Here is a 20,745-nt window from a genome sequence, read left to right as displayed (position 1 = left end):
CATGGATTCCTTCGCTTGCAGGTGTATAAGAATGTACACGTGATGCCTTTTTGATATATCCATATATATAGCTGGTTATATGTTATAAGAGTCAAATCAACGTACCAGTTCACTCAATTGGTCTTAAAACAATATCGACTTGCTGTAATGTCTTCACTGATATCCTATAGTTTAGTTCCGACGACTCTTATCTCGTAAGATACTTTTGATGATATAAAATAAATATATTTGTGGGCGATCATGCAAGGGTCTGAGTTGCATTCATAGGTATTTCACAAAACTATTAATCTATAAAATCATCTTCGTCGAATTCGTCGTCCATGCTGTCGTCCTCTTCGCCTTCATCATTACGGTTGGTGATATGATCGGGTTGATGAGCTGAGGTTTCGTCACTGGTCACCGAATGGTTATCGTCCATGACATTAACTTTTGAAACTCCAGCAATAGCCGGTGCGGGCCTTGATATGGAGAAATTCTTTAGGTGGTCATCGAGATCTCTGGAATCGATGTGATTCAACCTTGGTGAGGTCAACGGCGACCCCAGCTCGAGATATATTTGTTTTCCGATCTCCTCTTTACTTGAAGGACGTCTGTTTTTCTTTGGTGTTGAAAAGTTCTTGCCGTACGCATTTTCATCCGCATTTTGTCGCACATGAAGTGTCCCAACATCATCTGTACGGTCAGGGGCCGATCTGCCAATTAACGAGAATCTTCGACTTTCGTTCTTCTTTGTCGAATCTTCAGATGCCTTTCCCTTAAATGCGTTCGTCAAATTCTCGGGCCCTTTATTAGATGTATTGTTCTCGTCATCACTTTGACTTATATCGGAAAGATCATCGATGTCGAGAATCGGCTCTCTCCAAAAATTAACATCGGTGAATTTCTTCTCTTGCTTCTTCCTCATAAGTATATTACTATCGGCATTGCCGTCGAGATCGAGAGTGTTATTCGCAGGGGATCCTGGAGTCATCGAAGTTATACTTCCCATTTCATCATCGCTACGCACCACAGGTGGGAAAAAATGGTCCACCAACTCGTTGATGAAAACGTAAGAACTCTTATAACCTGCCAACTCCAATAGTTCCATATGCACTTCGCCATCGGGATTAATTGTAAAAATTCTTGAGCTCGGAATACCGACTGTCCTATAGGAAAGCGCATCAGTGATTCTGTTGCCGAATCCTGCAAAGAAAGGTGTAGGCCTTTCATCTGGATCTTCTTCCTCTTCATCCTCACCACGTCCGTCATTTGAATTATTCGGTTTCTCTTGTGGTCTGAAGTATAAGGATCTGATATCGTTCAAACATGCAATCTTGAAAACTTCGGGCTTCTTCAAGATGACTTCACGTCTTAATGCCGCCATCGTTCTATCTGGTGAGAGTATAACCGGTCCTAAAGGAAGTTTGTTTCCATTTTGCACAATTGACCGGAGGTAGCTTCTGGTGGAGTCTGCCTGTCCTGCACTTCTTGCGGTCAAATATAGCACATTGTAATTATTGCGGTAAATTTCGGTGAACAGTTTGGCAACACCTGAATGTGTCCAGTCCTTACCGATCATAGTCATAACATGGCCCAAAGCATCTGACTTGGTGATTGTACCATCAATATCACTTATAACAATGGGGATGTCCCATCTCCAAACGAACAACTTCGATGTTACCACGGCCCTGCCCTGATCAACAGAAAAAGTTAGATCGTTTTCACCGTACTTCAAATCCAAGCATTTGAGCTGATCACTTGATAATCTCAGAGTCTTGATATATTGTTGGCCGCAACTGGTCCCGACTGGTTCTTGTGATTCATTGTGACTTTCAACGTCTGATGAAACAGTGGTGGAGTCGGCTGTTTCCGGTCTGGAGTCCATATTCGAACTTGATTCATCAGTCAGCAATAAAGGTGATCCTGGCGGAGTAAGATGGTCATGTTCATATGGATTTACTATTCTTATATTACCCTTGCCGTCTTCCTTCACGAAATTAGAGATATCGGATTCGTTCCCAAGCTCGTCCTGCAACAACTGTTTCAATTGATTATCTGTATCATGCATCATATCTTTATTGGGTTTGTAACCTTCTATGTCCAGTAACAAATCTCCATTATTCTCCAAAGTGCTGGGTATATGAATTTGAGTTAGTCTCTTATTCAATTTTTCTTGGAACATCTTGGTTCTGGAAACAGGAGTAGGACTATTGCTGTTACTAGATATCGTTGAGTGTGTTCGATCTTCAGTGGATCCTGCATCGTTTATATCCAAAAAATCTGGTTCTTCAAGAACTTTCTTATCTTCGCTCTTTCCCGCTTCATTGGCAGTATCACTGTCCAAACGAGTACTACTAGAATGTGGTGATTGGGATGGGCTGCTTGTAGCACTTACCACAGGCGATGCCAAAAGGTCGTTAGGGATTCCATGAAAGTCGGAAGACGTCTGGAAGACAAAATAAGCTTCTCCGGAATCGCCAAGCTTCATTGGAATGTTGGTAGATTTACCATTAACAATCACTTCAACCTTCTTTTGGGATGGTTTTAAAATCTGGAATTTACCGAATCGAACGTGGAACGGGGAGCATGCAAGAGTTCCATCAGGATGATCAACCACAATCACATCGATCGCACCAGAAAGAGTGGCAGGGTTGATCGAAGACCAAGTCTTTGATACAGAGTCAATAGCTCGTCCAACGTACTGCATCTTCGATCTTTTTTGAATTGCAACTTTTCAGATTTCGATATAGTGATGATTTAAGTATTTCGAATCTCGCTTGAACGGTTTCTACACATTATGGGGAAATAACAAATTATACCATGAAAAATCACGCCAAGTAGTTTCTATCCTCTCAGACTGCGTATTTCACTCTACTGTAGATCTTAGGCTATTTCAGAAATATTTGGCCTACACCAAAATCTCAATCTCAGTATTTCCACACAATCTTTGAATTTCTATAATTCCCAACTAAACCTCAAATGCAATGCAAGAAAATAACTTGGGCAACATTGGATTCTATTTAACTTTTAGAATATGCATAAAGTTTATGGACAGTTTGTTATGTACAGATCGAGAGGAAATCGTTCCTCATTTTATGCTTGATATTACAGGATGATCATTTCAGTTTTTCCACCTTGGAGAACGAGTTGTTCAAACTTCGCAGTGTCATCTGGTACAGAAGCAGCATGATGCTGCTTTGTATACTAGTCCATACGAACCTTGGTCCGACGCCGCTGAAGAAACCAAAGAATCCTTCGGATGTGTAGACTGTTCTCAAACTGCCGAAAAGTGATCCCGAAAGTTTAAGTGGCTTTGCAGAGGATACATCAGCTGACGACGGCTGCTGGGTTTGAACACGAGTCTTGATAACATCTAAAGGCGTTGTTATTATACCCGCTAACCCACCAGCAGATGCACCAGTGTATATCTCACCAGCTACTGATAAATCATCCGCACCAATGTCCTTTCCCTCGATGGCGAATGCCCACTGTCTAAATTTCTCGTAAAATGCAAACTGCAAAGCACTAAATGGTAAATCTCTCGCTAGCGTAGCTTTGTAACCGAAAAGCAACGCTCCAACTCCTTCTGTCTTCACTATCGTGGAAATCGTATCTCGTAAGTTTTTGTAATTGTAGCCAGAGTCGAAAAATGGGTTGTTGTATCTACCTTGCAATTGTAACCTCGTCTTCAACACTTCGGAAGGAACGTACACAATACTGGACACTAGATCACCGAGGAATCCAGCGGTCAAATGTGTAGCGGTTTCATTTACCTGCCAATCGTCTATCATCTTCCTCTTAGAGTACTCATAAGTGCTGAAAAATATGGCTGCACTGGGAAAAGAACCAAGCATAGCCGCTCCATAACCCCCATACAAACCTCTTCTTACACCTTCTTGTGCAAAGATCGTCCTATAGGCTGTCAACATATTTTTGTACTTCCCAGCACTAGGTGCTCCCTGTTGCCTCGTCTTAACGGTATCTAAAGAATGCATTGCTGTGTCACCAATGGCCCCACCAAGACCTCCGGCTACAGCACAGTGGAAAATAGAGCTGTTGGTCTCTGCATCCTCGAATTCGCTCTCCTTTCCCTTATCGTCACCACTTCCAGTTGCTCCATATGCGTTCGTTATAGCTGGTTTTGCGTGAGCATGATCGTTGTGTTTATGAACCACGGGTATGGAAGAAGTGAATTGCCACATATCATATAACTGGCAATCACTGTGTTCGGAGTTGTCAATTATTGTTCAGTTGCAATAGTAGTCAAAATATTAATGAGTGTGAAAGAAAGAGATAGACTAAAGGCAAACCGCTCATTCAAGTAGTCCAACTGCAAACTATGACCTCTTCCAACGTCCCGAAACACTTGCCCAATAGATTGTGATCAAATTGAGTTGTCTTGATGAATAACTTTCACTATCAGAACAGATCTTCCACTTCAAAAAAATGTCGAAAACCGCTATAATGACTCTATCATCTACAATCACGTGAAGTATACCATCATAGAGGCTTCTAGGCTGCTCAATCGAAGGTCTTTAGCATTAACTTGAGCTTGCTGATTCGAATCTGTCCAAGTTTGCTCTTTTCACGCTGCTTGATCCTGTTTAACTGTTGGTTCAAACGCCAACGCAAGAGTTGAACGTTGAAGAGCGACGGAGATTCTAAAAAAAGCTGAACTGCATTCCTAGATGACATTGAGACCTGTCAGATGGCCTGTCAGAGCTATTAACCCTTTCTCGCGATTGCAGCGTTCCTACAAGGTTCTGGCGATTGAAACCTCATGCGATGACACTTGCGTCGCTGTATTGGATAGAAAAAACTCCAAAACTGCGCCAGAGGTGCTTGTTCACCTGAAGAATACATTAGACAGTAGCTCCCAGGGTGGAATAGTGCCCACCAAGGCGCATTTACATCATCAATTGAAGATAGGCGGTCTCACACAGCGAGCTCTGCAGTTGTCAAACTTCCCTAAAATCGATCTCATATGTGTAACTAGGGGACCTGGTATGCCTGGATCTCTTTCAGGAGGATTGGACTTTGCTAAAGGTCTCTCAGTCGCATGGCAGAAGCCGCTGTTGGGGATGCACCACATGCTAGGCCATTTGCTAGTCCCCAGGATGGAGACAAATGGTGAAAGGCCTAGTTACCCATTTTTGAGCTTGCTGGTGAGTGGAGGTCATACTACTGTTGTTTTGTCGCAGAGTATCACTGATCATGAGATCATATGTGACTCAATGGACATCGCTGTGGGGGACTCTTTGGACAAATGCGGTAGAGAGTTGGGTATTAAGGGAACTATGATTGCAAAGGAGATGGAAAAATTCATTGACGAAGATCCCAGCTGCGCCCATGACACTGAGATTCAAATGGTAATGCCCAACCCACTGAAAAATAAGCACAATCGAGTAGACCTCCAGGCTTTCTCATTTGCGCCTTTTCTGACAGCTGTAAGAAATAACCTAAAGCAGCCCATTGAAAACTACACAATAAAACAAATCAGATCAATGGCTTACCAGACTCAAGAAGCCATCTTTAACCACATAATGACACGACTATCAAAAGTAATCGCCTTAAACCGCGATAAACTCATAGGAGTACGACATTTGGTTTGCTCTGGCGGTGTCGGTGCCAACAAGAGGCTACGTCATCTACTGGAGACTAAGCTGTGCCCGAATTTCGAGACTTTCCACTACCCACCTCTCGATCTCTGTACAGATAATGCGGTGATGATCGGTTGGGCCGGTATTGAACTTTATGAGTCAAAAAAATTCTCTACGGAGCTGGAAGTGTCCCCCATACGTAAGTGGCCACTCTCTGAGCTACTAACAGTCCCTGGATGGACTACTGTAGATTAATTTATAAACCCTGTAAATATGCATATGCTTAACCCGTTCAATCTAGAAATGCCGATGTGATGCCGTATATATCTATAAGAGATTTCCATGTTGGCATATCTAGTTGAAATATGATGTGATTCTGAGCGGTGTTTCGCCTTTTTAGCGCCTCAAGCTTCCTAGCGTCTGGATCTGCCGGCAAGCTCTCCTTCACTCGTACGCTGGGGAAACCTTCGTCATCCTCCTGCATGACTAAATGACCTTCTTTAATTAGGAAACTTGTGTAGAACAGATTCTCGACCGACTTGGCGTATGAAAAAGGATCAATTACCAGTTTGAACAGGTTTATGGGATCATGGCCCTTCTTTTGTTTAACCTTCTTATAACACTCTCGAACCAGGACAGGTGTCGTAAGCTCTTCTGTCGCCAGTGATTCCGCGGAGACCTTTGATGCAGTTTCAACCTCGCTGTTGCCGTCAAGTTGGCGAGCCCTCCGCGTTATTGGAGCCCTCTCTTTCCTCTGTAACGACAACGGGCCAGATAGATGATCTACGATCGCCACGTTTCGACTCACAATGTCAAATAGTGAGCCCATTTTAAACCAATTGAATTGATGGAATTCCTCATAGGTCGCAAATTGCTGCAAATACGATTTTCTCTTGGAACTGAGCTTTAATCTATCTGAACCATCATCAACAGGTGTATTCTCCTCCCCATCAACAGGTGTTCTCTCTCGCTCGCTGTCAGCCGTGTCAGTATGCTCCAGTGCTTGAGCTGATGGCGACACGCTCTCTGTAATTCCATTTAGACTGAAAAAGCTACCCAACATATACCTCTTACAGCAATTAAGAACATCTTCCAAGTTAACCAAACTCCTTGAATCGTCAAATTTCAAATTTCTCACACTCATCTGCGCTAGTTCGCTGATACTGACTATAGCCCTAGCATCGTGTGCTAGTAAACCATTATTCTTTGACCCAGAAACCTTAGAAAACAACGAATCCACTTCATCCAGACTCTTAATGGCAATATGGATGTCTCCCGTACGGGCAGCTTTAGCCTTTTCCTTGCTCATCTCATCTTCAAAGGTCCTGTATGCCTGCAACACTTCAAATTCGACGGCTTCACCACGTCTTTCACCATCCATCAGCCGATCACCATCAGCTGTGCCCTCAGTGTCATCTTCATGGGGTCTCTTGGTCCCTCTAGGTGGCATCGGAGGCATTTTGGCTATTGAGGTGACACTTCACCATAATTGAATCTTTTCATTAATCGCGTTGTAAATATGCAGCGATAACAACAGATAAACGAGTATTGAGCTTAAATAGAGCTGCGAATGCTCTTTTGACGACCAACAAACATCTAGACCATGAAGGACTAATGAAGTACGTAACAGTCGATTTTAGCCTGGAGTTTCCCAGCTTTTCCAAGTACTTGGCCAGCTATCCTGACCGGAAAAACGCTACTCGTAAGACACTCCCTGTAATTAATGCTGAAAGCCTTATTGGTACAATTTACCACCTTGAGAGCTTTAATCTGTAATTTTTGTAGCCGTTGAGCTTTACCAAGCTACTGTTATATCCCTGCCGACTCCGGGCGGACGCTTGCCATCCTAATGATCCTGGAAACTGTTTAGCTCTCCAATAATTGCTCAATGACCCAACAATTCGGTACCGTAAAAGTCTCTTTCCAATCCCATTAGTCTTTAACTGGCGCGAGCTTAATTCATCGTTCTTAACCACTACTTGAATAGTTCAGAAGAGGAAAGAATACAATGGTTTCGAGCATCAGACCACTGGATGAGTCTGTGGTTAATAAGATAGCCGCTGGGGAGATCATCATATCTCCCATGAACGCTTTGAAGGAAATGATGGAGAACAGTATTGATGCTGGGGCAACAGCCCTAGACATCTTGGTTCGAGATGGGGGAATGAATCTACTACAGGTTACTGATAATGGATCCGGTATCAACAAGGAGGATATGCCACTACTTTGTGAACGGTTTACAACTTCTAAGCTGACTAAGTTTGAGGATTTAGAGAGTATAGCCACTTATGGCTTTAGAGGAGAAGCACTGGCCAGTATATCGCACATTGCTAGAGTTACGGTTACGACCAAGACGGTTGAGGACAAATGTGCCTGGAGAGTGTCATATGCTGAAGGCAGGATAATCGGGGAGCCCAAGCCTGTCGCTGGTAAAGACGGGACGGTGATTCTCGTCGAGGATCTGTTTTACAATATGCCTTCGAGGTTACAAGCTCTGAGGTCTCCTAGCGAAGAATATGCCAAGATCCTTGACGTTGTTGGCCGCTACTCTGTTCACTGTGATCATGTGGCATTCTCTTGCAAGAAGTTTGGCGACTCTCAGTTTAGTTCGACGGTCAGAGCAGATTCTTCAACTGAGGAAAGAATTAGAGTTGTCTTCGGTAACGCTGTCGCTCGAAGTTTACTACATTTCGAAATGAAACCGCTAGAAGAATTGGACATTACTAGAGTTACAGGAAAGGTAAGCAATTTGGATTTTACATTCAAGAAATCAACAACGCCTGTATTCTTCATCAATAATAGGCTTGTGACTTGTAACCCATTGGCGAGGGCTCTGCGACAAATTTATGCAAACCATCTACCAAAGGGGAGTAAACCCTTCATTTATTTGAGCATACAAATAAATCCTCAAGTCCTAGATGTAAATGTGCACCCAACAAAGAGAGAAGTTAGATTTTTGCACCAAGATGAAATCATTGAGAAAATTGCACATGAATTGAATGATGTCTTGTCAAATATTGACTCCTCCCGATCCTTCAAAGCTTCAACGATTTTGACGGGAAAGTCACTGAATTCAACACAACGGACCAGTAGCAGAGCAAGCTCTGCAATCAGTAAATCAAGTCAGCCGCAAATTCGTGGGTATGCCTTGAATGCTCCTACAATAGTGAAAAGACACGAGAATAAATTGGTACGAACGGACGCCTCCCAGGCGAAGATTACAACGTTCCTTAATCCAGGGCAATCCCAGGCCGCATCCCAACAGACAGCTGAAGAGCAGATATTGGAGTATCCTGAGTTAACTGATAATAAGCAACCGACAGGTTCAGCAGCCGAAGACACGCAGGTTCATTCTTCGCAGGTTGCCGCTCACAACGATAAAGCACTTAACTATCAGAACAGCGCCCAAGAAAGGGTAGATGTCAACTTATCTAGCGTAAAGAGGCTTAGAGAGGCCGTGGATAATTCCGCTCATAGGGACTTGACTGACATATTTGCAAATTTGATCTTTGTCGGAGTCGTGGACCCTGAAAGAAGGCTCGCTTCAATCCAACACGACTTGAAATTGTTTCTTGTAGACTATGGAGCCATATGCTATGAATTATTTTACCAGATCTGCTTGACTGATTTCGCAAATTACGGGAAGATCATTGTCGAGTCTGAATCAGATGATGATCTAAAACTTGTTAATATACTATCTGGGTTCGAGCATCTTACCAAGGACTTTGCTTTAACAATTGTGCAAAAATTATGGGATATGAGAGAAATGCTTGCAGAGTATTTTGCAATAGATTTCACTGCCCATACCGAAGCTCCAAATCTCGAGGAGATCAAGCTGAAAAGCATTCCGCTACTACTGAAGGGCTATACGCCGCCTTTTGCTAAGTTACCATTTTTCATTTACAGGTTAGGCACGAAGGTAAACTGGGACAATGAAGAACCGTGCTTAGATGGCATTATGAGACAAATTTCTTTATTATACATCCCGGAGGTTATTGAGTTAGTTGACACGTCGAATGAAGATGTGCTTAAAGAAGAGAGAATTCACTTTGTCACCAGGTCCGAAGAGATGTCGTCTGCCCTTGAAAACGTACTTTTTCCATGCATAAAGAGAAGGTTCTTAGCACCCCACAATCTGCTTAAAGATGTAATTGAGATTGCAAATTTGCCAGGTTTATACAAAGTTTTCGAGAGATGCTAAAACCTGGATATCAAACTGACACTGTTCTTGAAAACGTTCAATGAGTGAACTATAAGAGTCGCTTATATTCCCAGTATCCTTCTCCAAATTTGATGAAACTTTCTGTGTTCTGAGAGGACCAGATCCACTTATCATCGAAGGCCGTTCAGTATATTGCTGTGATACAGTATCGATATCACTCTGCAATATCCTGAACACTGGATGCGAGAACGTTTTTCTCAACTCAGCATCCCCAGTGTATTCCCACATATCCTTTAGCATCTGTAAGCGTTCAAGCAAGTAGATTAGTTCATTAAGGTGTGGGGTGAAACCTTTTGGCAAGTAATGCAAAATATCGCTAACATCCAAGTTTATATCTTGTACCTCTGCCGAACTGTCGAACATCTCAAGAAAGCGATAGAATAAAGCAACTCTAGCAAGTGACCATATCACTATTGGATGCCTATTGAATAATTCTTTTTGGAGTTTCATGTTTTTAATAACAAGAGCGATCAAGCTCTTTGCGAAGTGGATAGATTTACCCAAGCTAGCAGAGATGCCATAGTAAATAAAAAACATCTTATGAAGCTTCCAAGAGACTCCGTCCACCAAGTATGATATCAAAAATCTAGCGAATTCCGAATCCAGAGAAGTAGATTCCTCTGGCGAACTTAATTTTCGGCTGAATATCTCCACTTGTCGCTGAACGGCATCCAACGTCTTAAGTGGCGGCTTAAGCTCTTTCGTCAGGTATTGATCCAAATCTCGATCAAGAGATAGCACTTTCCAGTAGAAAACCTCAAACGAGTCTTCACTTTGGTAAACATCTGTGGTAGGCAGATCTTCTAGGTAGGCAGCATGTTGCAATAATGAGGATAATTCCGTATGGAAAGTAATAGGCTTATTAGGACTGGATTGAAGGTAATCACAGGTACATAAGCGATACCACATCTTCTCACATGTTACCTTTGTTAAACGTAGGGCGGCTGAGTCGCTAATCAAAGGCTTGAAGTCGTTTACGTGTTTGATCTTCGCTGTATGGAAGGATTGAAGCAGCAGGCTATCGCTTGAGTTATTGCGTCTGTGTGGATACATAGTACTGGAGAGTATCAAGTAGATCTGAATCAACCTTATATCCGAATTTGCAGTGAAATTCGTCATGAGAAGAAGAGTAGTGGTGCAGCGCTCAAAACATCGGGAAAGATTGCGTTGAAATCTATCTTCAAAATCATAACCGTGATCTAGCGGTTTGAACAATTCATGTTGAGGGAGTATAGGAAAGATAGTGTGAAGTGTTTTTGAAGGCATGTAATGTACTGCTAGGCAAAAAATGGACCACACCAGAGCATCGGAATAATGAGCATCGACTGTTAATACCACGTCTTTCTCATTTTTATGTTCTCTTCTATACCAATACATTTCAAGTATCAAGTAAAGCTCGCTTATATCACTCACACAGCCAAAATAAAGTACTCCCAACCTCTCTATTGAATAGTCCAGTAACGCAAAAGACTGTTCCCTACTTAAAAAGTTGCACCAGTATTCGCATTCTTTCAACTCCTCTTGTAGATCAATCTGTTTTTCTGTAGTATCAAAGTTTGCACTCTTAGAAAGAGCAATATCTCCAACCCAGTATTCATACTTTTGCCAGAATCGTAGAATCCGTGGAAGAAAGTCATCAATGGCATCTGATTGACCTCCGGCTGGTTTCTCAAGACAATCCTTTTCGAGCCCTCTCTTTACACAATTGGTACATGGGATTAGTCTATCACACTTGACTTTTCGTTTAGCACATACGGAGCAAGGATGCTTGGACTTTTGGACTCCAGATAGGGGCATTTGACATAGTTATGAAGCTTATTACTTTTTAAGTGACAAGAAAGGGTTTTTTATTTCAATGCGCATCGCTCGAAATTTAAACTACTAAGACTTGTACAGTAAATCATCAAAGAGGTACCGCGAAAGTTATAAAAAACAGCTTTTAGTATATTCAATTGCAGATAGCAACTGGCTACTACCTCCTTCAACATAAATCTCAGTTGTAATCGGCCAAGTTGATGTGGGCTGATTTCAATTGAGTGTATGCATCGACACCACTTTCACCAAGTTCCCGACCGACACCGCTCATCTTAAATCCACCGAATGGCACTGAAATTTCTTCATCATTAGAAGAGTTAACCCAAACGGTACCAGCCTTGATATCTCTAACAAATTTGTTAGTTGTCCTGATGTTTTCGGAGAATACTGCGGACGCTAATCCATAGTTAGTATTGTTGGCCAGTTTAATAGCTTCATCGTAATCCCTGAATTTGGCTATCACAGCAGCAGGTCCAAAAATTTCCTCTTGGCTCAACTTAGAGGATGATGGCACATCTGTGAAAAAAGTTGGTGGAATGAAATAGCCCTTTGATTTGGTGGGGAATTCGCTCAACTTTTCACTGTTCAACTTCTCTTCATTCGCGCCATGATCCAGGTAGGCCCTAATCTTTTTGTATTGGGCCTCCGAGATAACAGGTCCCAAGGTACATTTCTCATCAAAAGGATCCAATTTATCTCCAAAAGTCCAATTATCCTTGATGTATGTCCTGAACTTTGCCAAAAATTCGTCGTAAATGGTTTCCTGAACATAGATACGAGAGTTTGCTGTACAGTTTTGACCAGAGTTGTAGTAAATACCATTGGCAACCCATTCGACAGCATTATTCAGCTTGGCATCGTCAAAGACCACAGCAGGTGATTTTCCTCCACACTCCAGAGTAACTGCTTTCAAATTAGATTTTCCAGCAAGTTCCATGATCTTTTGGCCCACTTGAGTACTACCAGTGAAGGCAATCTTGTCAACATCTTGGTGGCTGGCCAGCGCCGTACCGGCCACAGATCCCAAACCTGGAATGACGTTTAACACACCAGGGGGGAAACCAGCCTCCACAAATAATTGTGCCATGTAGAGTAAAGATATTGATGTATTCTCTGCTGGTTTGATAACAATAGTGTTACCAGCCGCTAAGCAACCTTGAATCTTCCAACTAGCCATGGCCAGAGGATAGTTCCATGGAACCACTTGACCTACAACACCATAAGGAACTTTAAAGGTTAAAGCATATTTGTCGTGAGTCAATGGTATATTTTGTCCCTTAGTATACTTGTCTGCCGATCCTGCAAAGTAACGAGTTAACTGAATAATCTGGTCAAGGTCGTTCAACGCATTGGAATGGTAAGGTTTCCCTGCGTCAAGGGTTTCCAATGCAGCTAATTTGCTCTTATCACGTTCAATAAGGTCTGCCAGCTTGTATAGTAAGAACCCCCTTTCTTCGGCAGGCATCTTCGACCAAACATTCTCATAAGCATTCCTGGCTGCCTTAACAGCCTTATCCACATCCTTCTCAGAAGCGGCATAGAATGAAGTTATCTTCTCACCGGTACTGGGATTGATAGTATCTATCTTCTTACCATCTGCTGAAGCAACATACTCGTTATTGATAAACAGACCAATAGGCAAGTTGTAGGTGAAACCGACCTGAGGAATTGTGATTGTCTCAGTTAAAGACATTCTGGTTGATCAAAGTAAATTCTAGAGAAAGCTAGTTGATCTCTTATTTGAACTCTTAAATAGTTTTGATAAGTGATTTAACCCTTATCATGAGCTTTACGACCCTGCTACACAAAACACACGTGAAGCACACATAAAGAGACTTTAGAGCACTGTAAGATGCTCAGATAGGCGATGATAAGCTAATTGGAGTTCCAATGGTTGTATGAAGCGCCTGAGATAATTGAGCTGCGATAAATTGGGAAGCACTCCAGGGTCAATCGCTGGATTGAATATTATTGTGAGACGAGACTAAGGAATGGGAAGGTGACTGGTGCTCAACCAGGTTTTTAAAGAAGTGGGCATTGGTCTGCGTACCAATTCTCAAATATTGTACAGATTTTGTACAGTTGAAGGTTCCAGCCATCACAAACGCCAATGAAACCTTTAGTATTTGGTGTACAATATATCCAGGCCATCCATATGGTTTCATAAAGGCAGCTGCTCGCACATCCGACCTAGGATCACCATTCATTCATAATCTTCTTGAAGATGGTCATAGATTAACGATAAAAGCTACGAAGACCTGGAAAAAACCAAAACATCGAAATCACTCCAACTGTTCAATTCCACAGACCTGGACAACTCAATTCGTTCTTGAAACGAGCTTTTATGGAGGTCTGTTAATCCATGTGAATGATCCATCAATTTAGACGAAAAGTAAATTAAGATTAAATGTTAATCGATAACAAAAACACATCTAATTCAAATCGTTAAACAGGGCAATTACTGGTTTTAAACTCCTTTGATCGAGAATTAATAGCGCTCACTAGCTAGTGTGTGCCAACATTTATATTAGAATGAGTGATTTCCACCATTACGACGATAATTTTGCTTCGCATTTCAATTCAGAGGAGTTTGGCTTGTTATCTCCTGAACAGCAAGAACAACACTTACACAGAGAGGGCAATTCAGAACGTACCAGGTCCGTGTCCATGAATGGCGAGAATGATATAACAAATGGTGGAATTATACCGGAGGGTTCCTACGACGAAGGCCACAACGATAGTAGTAGGGAAGTGGGCACATCGGCCGCCAATGGGAGTCCAAACCTGGATAATAAGAAGGGTTCGAAACCAAAAAGGACGAGAGCCACTGGAGAAGCTTTGGACTTTTTAAAGAAGGAGTTTGAAGCTAATCCCAATCCAACTTCACAACGTAGAAAGAAGATTTCGGAGTTGACTGGTCTACCAGAGAAAAATGTAAGGATATGGTTCCAAAATAGAAGAGCTAAACTACGGAAAAGTGGCCAAGCCAAGGGTGGAATGGGCGAATTAGCTGATACTGCCACTGGTATGATGACTTATGATGCATCAGAGGAATGTCCTGCATACTTCGATAAGATTCCTCTGAATATCAACAACAATTACTATTTTATAGATATCTGTTCCATTACAGTGGGTAGTTGGAACAGAATGAAAAGTGGAGCATTAAGGAGAGAGAACCTACCTACGATAAGGGATTTATCCAATTTATCACCGATCTCAATCAACCAAATTATGTCAAATGCGACTGATATGATGGTTTTAATTTCAAAGAAAAACTTCGAGATCAATTATTTTTTCAGTGCGATGGCCAATAACACCAAGATCTTGTTTCGGATTTTCTTTGCAATAAATTCAGTGGTAAACTGTTCCCTTACGTTGGAGGCGAGTGATATAATGGATTCTGGATCACGTAAGGAGAATGATGATGAACACGAATCAAACGATGATCTTGGAAATAGAGGTGGCAATGGGGATGATGGATCCAGTGATAACGGGGCCGGAAGTATTGGAGAGCTGAAAGTGACAGTATCGAGACCGCCTAATTTTGCCGTTTATTTCCTAGATAGTACGGACCAAGGTATCAATAATCAATGGTCTATTTGCGAGGATTTTTCAGAAGGTAGGCAGGTTAATGACGCTTTCATTGGAGGCTCCAACATGCCGCATTCCTTGAAAGGCTCACAAAGTTCTTTGAAATTTATGAATTCCCTAATCGTGGATTATAACAGCACAAACCAAATTCTACCGCCACCACCAATGAACTCACAAAATCAAGGAATAGTAGAGCCACAGCCAGTTACACTACAACCTCCATCTCAGACATTTTTCGATCAATACGACGCTGCAAATGATATACTCAGCCTAAACAGAGATACGTCTGGTATCAACGTAGGGGCTAATCGCGATACCACACACATGAATGACGACAAGGTTGATTCCGATACACATAATGATAATGGTACTCATACAGCAAACCTGCTGTCGTTACCTCAGGATTCTCAAATACCGAATATACCGGATTTTTTCAAAAATCCATCCGAATTGCACGATGAGCACAGATGGCTTTAATAGAGGATTCCAACCAACTGAACTAATACTGAACGTCACTGCTTCCCGTAGTCCAACATTACAATTATATAATCTTCGAGAATTGTTGATGTGTTTATTCACGCCGCATTACTTACAGAGTATAAAGCAAGCCAAGCTCACCCTCCGTCAATAGCTTGACGGCCAGCTAATAGAGAGCGACATTCTAGTTCGAAGAATAAATTAAAAAACAAATGCATATAAAACAGGGTCTCCTGCCACTGTTAACCTAGCTCCTTAGTCCTGAATAAATTGATTTGCCAAAGTGTTTCCATTGATATTTTGCCTGCTTCTACTCCCTCCCTCGATGCAGTTATGTTCCTCATCTTCATCTTCTTCATCATCAGTGTATCCGCCAGCATCGTCTTCATCAGTGCCTTGATGGAAGCTATTTCCTACCCTAGGCGCATCCGATTTAATCTTTAAAAATGTCTCATCGTCGGAATAGCTTGGCGGTTCGGCGGGTAGAGAGTGTAGATCGATTTCTTCATGCATTGCAAGATTTTGGTCGTTTGGCGATGTGCTATACTCGAAGCCAGGTGGTGGGGGTAAAAGCTCACCATGGCTGTCCACAATGTCACCGTCATTGATCGAAGATGAGGTCTCGTTATCAGACCCTTCATCTTCGCAACCACTTTCTAGTAAAGTATCTTGACCATACTCCTCATAAGATGGCGGAGGTAGTTTCATACCATTGGATTTAGCATATCCCCATTTTTTGACATTGGCCTCAATGTAAACAAATCCGTAAGTACCGAAATTAACGTGAATTTTACAAGGAATATTAGCACCAACAATTGGGTATAAATACTTGAATTTCCATCCTTTGATATGGCCACCAGCGGTATCCTCCTTTAGCTTTTTACCATTTCTTGTGAAAAATACAGTACCGCTATTCGATCGATAGCCAATACCAACAACATCACCTTTCTGTAAACGTGGAAATAAAGTCCGAAGGACAGGGTCCAACTCAAACGAGTCGTTAAATCTACGAGATCCATTAGAGTCATATGCGATCGAATGATGATGTTTCCCGGGTAGTCTGAAATAAGGATAAGGACAGGTAGAAAGCCCCAAAGAGATCACTTCATTATCTTCCAATTGATGAGGACCATGCGAGCTTTCGGCGTTTGTGTTAACTTCAAAGATCTTGAACTCACAGTAGTACACCCTGTTGATGCGAGGTATAGGTAAATTTGTCATGACTGATGCTTCATAATTATAATTGAGAAACGTAACCTCCGTTTTATTTTCCACAATTACGGTATCATTAGGCAAGTTAGAATCTGGCTGAAATTCCCAGGCAAATGCTCCTTCATCGTTGATATATTGCCTTGTAGATTCATCCATCACTGGATCTTCAATGTGTCCGCTAGCTGGTGATTCATGTGGAACGAGCAAAGGAGGATTTTGCTTTATATATTCTTCACCTTGTTTATAGTAGAACTGTTCCTCCGGTGATAATTTGGCAAGTTTATCTCTGACACTGTTTTCATCGTCTAAAGCACTGGGCCACCTGGCATTCAATTGTTCTGTAATTCTACGAGGTCTGCTGTTCTCATCATCATCTAGGAGTGAGATTCTAGTGTTATCTGTCATTAATTTCCTCACAACAAACTTAATGATCACATAAATCAGGCAGATGAAGACGTATAACAGAGCCATGCTAATCAATGAAAATATCATGATGTCCATATCCAACTCATCCTCTCCATATCCATCGGGATACTTATCGAACCCACTTTCACCCTTCTGTACATTATAACCGGAGTCTGTAGTACCTTGCAACGTCTGCGAATCTCGACGGATTACGTACCCTGAAACCTGCGGGCTTGCACTAAGAATCGGCAGAACCCATAATGCTATTTCATGGCTAATCATCTTCGTTCCAGCCGATATTCCAGTTACTCCAAATGACGCGTTTCTTCAAGTAATGAGTAGTCGAATATATCTCACTAACGTCGCAATCCGAATCACTTGAACTAATCCTAAACCAGTCAAACGATCAAACAGATACAGAGATGATTAGCTGGCAAAAAAAACCTCTTTAGTTTGAGTTATAAAGCCTTTTTGGTCTCCTTTTCAGTTCTGCGGCGGAGCGAATTATTAAGAGATCACCACCATTAAAGAGGTTCACGTGAAATCAAGACTAAGACGATTGTAGTTCGAATCAGCATAATTCATCATCGGTTAAGAGTTTATATCTATTATTCTATACTTGTTTTAGGAGAGGTCGAAGCGAGCTCCCGAATTGATGGAGTAGAGCAGTTTGTCTCGAAGTAATTCCTTATCTTGATAGTCAGGCAATTTGAGTAAATTCACACAGGTTGAAGCTGTCGGCAGCCTCTCTAGGTCTCTGCCTGCGTTACGGATTCCAAATTTGGGTTCTAGGGATTGGAATCCCTGTAAAGGGGCCCTAGGCACTGAAGTAACAAACTTTATAAAATTCAATCTCTCTTCTGGCTTAAATTCTTGGAGAATGGTCCAGAAATCATTGATGGTCTTGTCATTCTCTAGGAATCCCCCATATTCGGTGTTATTTTTAAGGTCAACGAGGTCTATATCTTTCCCACCACCGGATATTAACATTTGTAATTCGACTGAGTTAAACATTTCCATCCAATGGGGTGCGATAATCATGCTCATACCGCCGTGGAAATTCTGAGTTTGTCGGTAAAGGGTTTTATTCAGTTTGAAATCGGCAACTTTGATGATGTATAGTAAAACGTTGTCCTTTCTTACCTTAACCTTGGATCCGTTGGGGATTAATTCTACTACTGAACCCGTTCCATTTGGACTATTAATTTCGAATGAAAGATCAAGCTCTTCCAATTGTTCAGCGGTCATCGAAAGTAGTTTGACTAAGTTTGAGTAAAGAATTGCGTCTAAACTGTGCAAATCATCAAATGATGACGTAAACCTTGAAGATGGGTTCAACATCTTCTTAAGGAAGAAATCTGCAAACGTTACATCGATCAGGACATGATCGTATAGACACTTACCCAGTATCTTACCCAAAAACCATAAATACCTAAGTTTTTGGGAGTTGACTGCGGTAGTTGGATATAGTTCATGTTGATCGTTTGTCTGGAAAAGTTCATGACGTGTGTTGCTAAAGCCCTCCTCTGCCACACTGGTCAAGAACTCTTTTGTAATCCCACCACCGTCGATGCCTGCCTCAGGACCAAATTCGTTCACGAAAGTAACTGCCAGCTTGGCTTTAAACCTTTCTCCTATGCTGTTAAACGCATTACACGCGTCCTCTAGCATATTCTCTCGGGATATAGTGGCAGATTGTCTGCCTATACCGTTGTTTGCGCCCCAGGGCATGAGCATGCTCATCATTGCGCTGTTATCATCCAGATGCAGACGTTGTTTATCCAGTGCAATGAACATATAGAAAAGGTCAACTCGTTGCTCAAATGGAATAAAAAAGGGTGCCTTTATGAGGATCTCCAACTTTTTGAATTGCCTTGTTGAAACTGACGATTTGTAGGTCGACATAAGCCGTGTCAAGATCCGAAATTTGATCGAGCTAGCCTCATACGTAGCATCTTGGTCCTCATGATCATTGTAAGTATCATCCCTCCTATCAGCATATTCTCTATAAAGCCCTTCATAGTCTTCAATGTATTTGAAAGGGCTTACTTGTAAAAAATCTGAATTGTCGCTGCTCCAGTAATCAACTTCTTTCCTTTGACGACAAAAGTGTAAACGTGAATCCCTTAAATAAATCTTCCGCAGGAGAGGCAACGTATCATCTAGAATTTTGGGCCTCGATTCGGCTGTTAAGTTCCATAAGTTGTTGAATACAAAATCCTTCAACCGTGTACTGAAAGCCACAAGGTCATTGACAGTGAAGCCAGAAGATTCAGACAGTAACTCGTGGTCGGTTGATACCAGCAAATACATTTCGAGTAGCCTGACAAATATCGAGAATGATGCTGATGATTGGAAATCATTCTTATCAAACGCAGTTTGACTAACATCTGAGTAAAGTTTCTTCAAGAATGATGGTCTTGATAGCAGAGTTATCATAACAGAGTCTCTCAAGGTGTCAGTGGGAGCACAATTGATGAAGGAGATGAGACTTTCGATCGTAACGTCTGGAACATTGCCCTGCTCTAGGAGGTTCGCCAGCCTATCAACGAACCTTTTTTCGTACAGCTGTGTAACGTAATATTGCATCTCTGAATTTTGAGGCAAATAGACCATATTTTTGAAGCATGCTGCTAGACAGATCTCTACAGGTTGTTTTTGAGTGGTATGGGAATAAATGTAGGCTAGATTCTCCAAAATCACCGAAGAATGCGAACCCGTGGAGGGCAGTATACCATATGAATTGATTGCTTGATAAAATCCATAGAGCGTAGATGGCTCTTTTGCCTCCTCAGACCTTATCTCGAACAAGGGATCAAGGTAAATAGACTGATTCAGTCCCCACTTTAGTAGCACTTCGCATATGTGGCTTGTTGAATTGTAGCTCAACGTCTGAGTGTTTCTTATAAAGCTGATTAAACTGTTAACATAATCCTGTTCCACTGGAAAGGAAAAGTTCAGGCATTCAATCGTTCTTTCAATCAGAAAGTCATCCATATATCTTGAAATCATACTGCACAATTTCTTGTTACCCAAATATCCAGGATAATTTCTCAATACATCCTTAGAATCATATAGTATCTCTGCTAGTGATTGATGTTCCAAGTGGTCGACCAATCGCCCGCCAAACACCAAAATCAAGTGGAAGACTTGCTCATGATTCATAGTCACTGTGAAATTCCTAATAACATCTTTAATCAAAAGATGTCTTCTAATGTAACACTGAATTACTTTACATGCTGCTTCGTTCTGGCGATCTTTAGCTCTTCTTTGCCTCTCTTGTTGAGCCTTCAATAAAAGATCTTGCTTGGTAGTAGCAGATTTATTCCCTAAGTTAACATTCCTCCTTCTTGACTGACCAGTGAAATTGAACATTCCTCTACTGTATGTAAACCTAAGCGTTGAATCAGTAATTAATAAGTTGTTACTTAAAAGCGCGAACCC

The 20,745-nt window shown here is 41.8% G+C and overlaps 10 protein-coding genes across 10 annotated transcripts; 3 read left to right on the top strand and 7 right to left on the bottom strand.

The window, feature by feature from the left end:
- Positions 1-283: 283 nt before the first annotated feature.
- Positions 284-2,686, bottom strand: PAH1 (phosphatidate phosphatase PAH1; the record flags this gene model as incomplete). Its single annotated transcript, XM_003682805.1, has 1 exon — positions 284-2,686. The coding sequence occupies one exon, from the start codon at positions 2,684-2,686 to the stop codon at positions 284-286; it is 2,403 nt and encodes an 800-aa protein (XP_003682853.1).
- A 409-nt stretch (positions 2,687-3,095) lies between these two features.
- On the bottom strand, positions 3,096-4,181 carry MME1 (Mme1p; the record flags this gene model as incomplete). Its single annotated transcript, XM_003682804.1, has 1 exon — positions 3,096-4,181. One exon carries the CDS (start codon positions 4,179-4,181, stop codon positions 3,096-3,098), a length of 1,086 nt encoding a protein of 361 aa, XP_003682852.1.
- Positions 4,182-4,667: 486 nt separating this feature from the next.
- Positions 4,668-5,834, top strand: QRI7 (putative N(6)-L-threonylcarbamoyladenine synthase; the record flags this gene model as incomplete). The annotated part of the gene is made up of 1 exon (XM_003682803.1): positions 4,668-5,834. One exon carries the CDS (start codon positions 4,668-4,670, stop codon positions 5,832-5,834), a length of 1,167 nt encoding a protein of 388 aa, XP_003682851.1.
- A 37-nt stretch (positions 5,835-5,871) lies between these two features.
- Positions 5,872-7,038, bottom strand: NSE4 (Smc5-Smc6 complex subunit NSE4; the record flags this gene model as incomplete). Its single annotated transcript, XM_003682802.1, has 1 exon — positions 5,872-7,038. The coding sequence occupies one exon, from the start codon at positions 7,036-7,038 to the stop codon at positions 5,872-5,874; it is 1,167 nt and encodes a 388-aa protein (XP_003682850.1).
- A 549-nt stretch (positions 7,039-7,587) lies between these two features.
- MLH1 (mismatch repair ATPase MLH1) lies at positions 7,588-9,780 on the top strand (the record flags this gene model as incomplete). The annotated part of the gene is made up of 1 exon (XM_003682801.1): positions 7,588-9,780. One exon carries the CDS (start codon positions 7,588-7,590, stop codon positions 9,778-9,780), a length of 2,193 nt encoding a protein of 730 aa, XP_003682849.1.
- Positions 9,754-11,598, bottom strand: CEP3 (Cep3p; the record flags this gene model as incomplete). Its single annotated transcript, XM_003682800.1, has 1 exon — positions 9,754-11,598. The coding sequence occupies one exon, from the start codon at positions 11,596-11,598 to the stop codon at positions 9,754-9,756; it is 1,845 nt and encodes a 614-aa protein (XP_003682848.1).
- Positions 11,599-11,794: 196 nt separating this feature from the next.
- Positions 11,795-13,309, bottom strand: TDEL0G02690 (uncharacterized protein; the record flags this gene model as incomplete). The annotated part of the gene is made up of 1 exon (XM_003682799.1): positions 11,795-13,309. One exon carries the CDS (start codon positions 13,307-13,309, stop codon positions 11,795-11,797), a length of 1,515 nt encoding a protein of 504 aa, XP_003682847.1.
- An 839-nt stretch (positions 13,310-14,148) lies between these two features.
- Positions 14,149-15,684, top strand: PHO2 (Pho2p; the record flags this gene model as incomplete). The annotated part of the gene is made up of 1 exon (XM_003682798.1): positions 14,149-15,684. One exon carries the CDS (start codon positions 14,149-14,151, stop codon positions 15,682-15,684), a length of 1,536 nt encoding a protein of 511 aa, XP_003682846.1.
- Positions 15,685-15,939: 255 nt separating this feature from the next.
- On the bottom strand, positions 15,940-17,583 carry EAR1 (Ear1p; the record flags this gene model as incomplete). The annotated part of the gene is made up of 1 exon (XM_003682797.1): positions 15,940-17,583. One exon carries the CDS (start codon positions 17,581-17,583, stop codon positions 15,940-15,942), a length of 1,644 nt encoding a protein of 547 aa, XP_003682845.1.
- Positions 17,584-17,925: 342 nt separating this feature from the next.
- Positions 17,926-20,676, bottom strand: HUL5 (ubiquitin-ubiquitin ligase HUL5; the record flags this gene model as incomplete). Its single annotated transcript, XM_003682796.1, has 1 exon — positions 17,926-20,676. The coding sequence occupies one exon, from the start codon at positions 20,674-20,676 to the stop codon at positions 17,926-17,928; it is 2,751 nt and encodes a 916-aa protein (XP_003682844.1).
- Between the last annotated feature and the right edge of the window lie 69 nt (positions 20,677-20,745).

Source organism: Torulaspora delbrueckii, chromosome 7 (assembly GCF_000243375.1).
Source record: "Torulaspora delbrueckii CBS 1146 chromosome 7, complete genome".
NCBI lineage: Eukaryota > Fungi > Ascomycota > Saccharomycetes > Saccharomycetales > Saccharomycetaceae > Torulaspora > Torulaspora delbrueckii.
The sequence above is the reverse complement of the archived record's forward strand: the minus strand, read 5'-3'. Positions and strand labels throughout refer to the sequence as shown.